Source organism: Aptenodytes forsteri, unplaced genomic scaffold (assembly GCF_000699145.1).
Source record: "Aptenodytes forsteri isolate BGI_AS27 unplaced genomic scaffold, ASM69914v1 Scaffold7, whole genome shotgun sequence".
Classification (NCBI taxonomy): Eukaryota; Metazoa; Chordata; class Aves; order Sphenisciformes; family Spheniscidae; genus Aptenodytes; species Aptenodytes forsteri.
In genome coordinates this window covers 2,996,912-2,998,720 of record NW_008795919.1, presented here as the reverse complement: position 1 = coordinate 2,998,720, position 1,809 = coordinate 2,996,912, and the positions used below count along the sequence as shown (strand labels likewise).

Genomic DNA, 1,809 nt, shown 5'->3' with positions numbered 1-1,809 from the left:
GCGTGGCGGCTGGGGGGCATCGCCTGCAGGGTGATGGAGGGTGGGCAGCGAGAGCCGGCGGGCACCGGGGGAACCCCACAGGTTGGGGGGCTTCGAGCCGCCTTCGCCCGAGGGCTGGCGGTGGCGGGAGAGGGGACGGGGGGCAGGACAGGGAGGTGGACTCACAGTGCCATTCTTGGGGTGGTAATAGCTGAGGACGGGGAATCGCCCACCCTGCCGGAAACGGGCAGCCTTCCGCAAGGTGTCATCGTCCACCGCCGCCGGCACGATGACGGCGGGAGGGTACGTGGGGCAGGTGGTGAAATCCCTGTTCACGTCGCTCAGCCGCCACTGGCTCGTCTGAGGAAGACGTGGGGGGGGGGGCTGCCTCGGGTGCCTCCCTGGCAGCCCCGGCAGCGTGAGCCCCAGTGGGCAGCCTGGCGTGGGTGGGGGGAGCCGATTCCCAGCCCAGCCAGGTCTCTCCCCTCCAGGCTCACCTGCGAGGCGATCTGTTGGAAGTACTGCTCGAGGGGGAAAAGGTGCCATCCTTCCTCGAGCTTCAGGCTCTGGGGTCTGTAGAAGAACGGGTACATCATCATCACGGAGTCCACCGAGGAGAGGGCCTGGAGCGGGAGCAAAGGTGGAGCTGGTCACGGGTGGGGAGCACGGAGATGGCTGGGAACGTCCCCACCGTGTCCCCAGGGCAGCCTCTGCAAACCCCATCCCCGTTCCCCGCCCCTGGCCATGTCCCAGCTGCAAGTGAGGGCTGGGCAGGCAGGTGCTGGCACCACCAGCCCCGTGGGCACCCTGTGCCAACACGGGCCGGGACCTGAGTATTTACCCACGTTAATGACAGACCGAGAACAAACACTGCAGGCGGCCGCTTTCTCCTGTCAACCCTTTGCACCCCAGCGCAGCTCGGGCCAGGCTCTCCGGCTGCCCGGGAGCTCACCTCGATGGAGCTGGCGATGTTAAGACACTCCTCCATGCCTGGGATCTCCAGCTGCAGCACCTTCAGGTCTTTGCACCGGAGCGTGATGGTGCCGGAGGAGCCGGCGAGCCTGGGGGAGGCAGGAGGAGGGTCAGGGCTGGCTGTAGGTCCGTGCACACAGACGCGCGACAGCGCCGAGCTGCCCTCTCCCCCTGGGAGAGCTGAGCAGGATGAAGTGGGAGGGCTGTGCTGGTGCGGATGCCAAATTGCTGGCTCTCATCCGGCACTGGTGGCACGCCTGCCTGAAGCCAGGATTTCCACCGTCTCCCTGCCCTGCCCGCTGCCCGGGGCCCGGCGTGTGCCGTAGCACAAAGCCGGGCACTGCTGGGCGGGTTAGCAGAGCCGAGAGAGTGTTAAAAGCCAAACCTGATGTCTCGCGGGGAGCCGTTAGTCCGGGGGGGCTGGTACCAGCCTAAATTCTGCACTCTGAGGCACGGAGGAGAAGAGGAGGTCAATGCTGTGGGCCACGGGGAAGAGAAGGGACGAAGCCCGGCAGGCAGCGCCGTGGGGTGGCCATGCTCTGCCGCGGGCACCGGGAGAGCAGCGGGAATCTCCTCCAGCTAGGGCAGGGGTGGCACCGCTAGAAGGGAGAGTGGGGCCAGCCACGGGGAGAGACCCACCTCTTCTCCACGGCATCCACGTTGCGGATGAGCAGCCAGAGCTCCACGGCGCCGGGCTGGGCGTCCCCCCCAGGGCAGGAGGAGAGGAGCAGGTGGTGGCTGGTGATGCACAGGGTGCCCTTCACCGCCGGCAGCCCCGCGCACGACAGCAGCACTCTCTCCACCGTCGCCGTCTTGATCAGCTCGGAGAACTCCATGTCGGGGGGCGCGGGGCGCGGG

The 1,809-nt window shown here is 67.7% G+C and overlaps 1 protein-coding gene across 1 annotated transcript in view; it reads right to left on the bottom strand.

Annotated features, from left to right (window-relative positions):
• The window catches only part of LOC103903608 (myotubularin-related protein 9), a 3,867-nt gene extending 2,080 nt beyond the window's left edge, over positions 1-1,787 (bottom strand). Inside the window, exons 1-5 of the mRNA XM_019473526.1 lie at positions 1,591-1,787; positions 1,337-1,396; positions 932-1,040; positions 477-602; positions 166-339 (exon numbers count right to left, since the gene is read on the bottom strand). Of these exons, the coding sequence (XP_019329071.1) occupies positions 166-339; positions 477-602; positions 932-1,040; positions 1,337-1,396; positions 1,591-1,787 (666 nt within the window). The remainder of the gene's footprint in view (positions 1-165; positions 340-476; positions 603-931; positions 1,041-1,336; positions 1,397-1,590) is intronic.
• Positions 1,788-1,809: the final 22 nt, after the last annotated feature.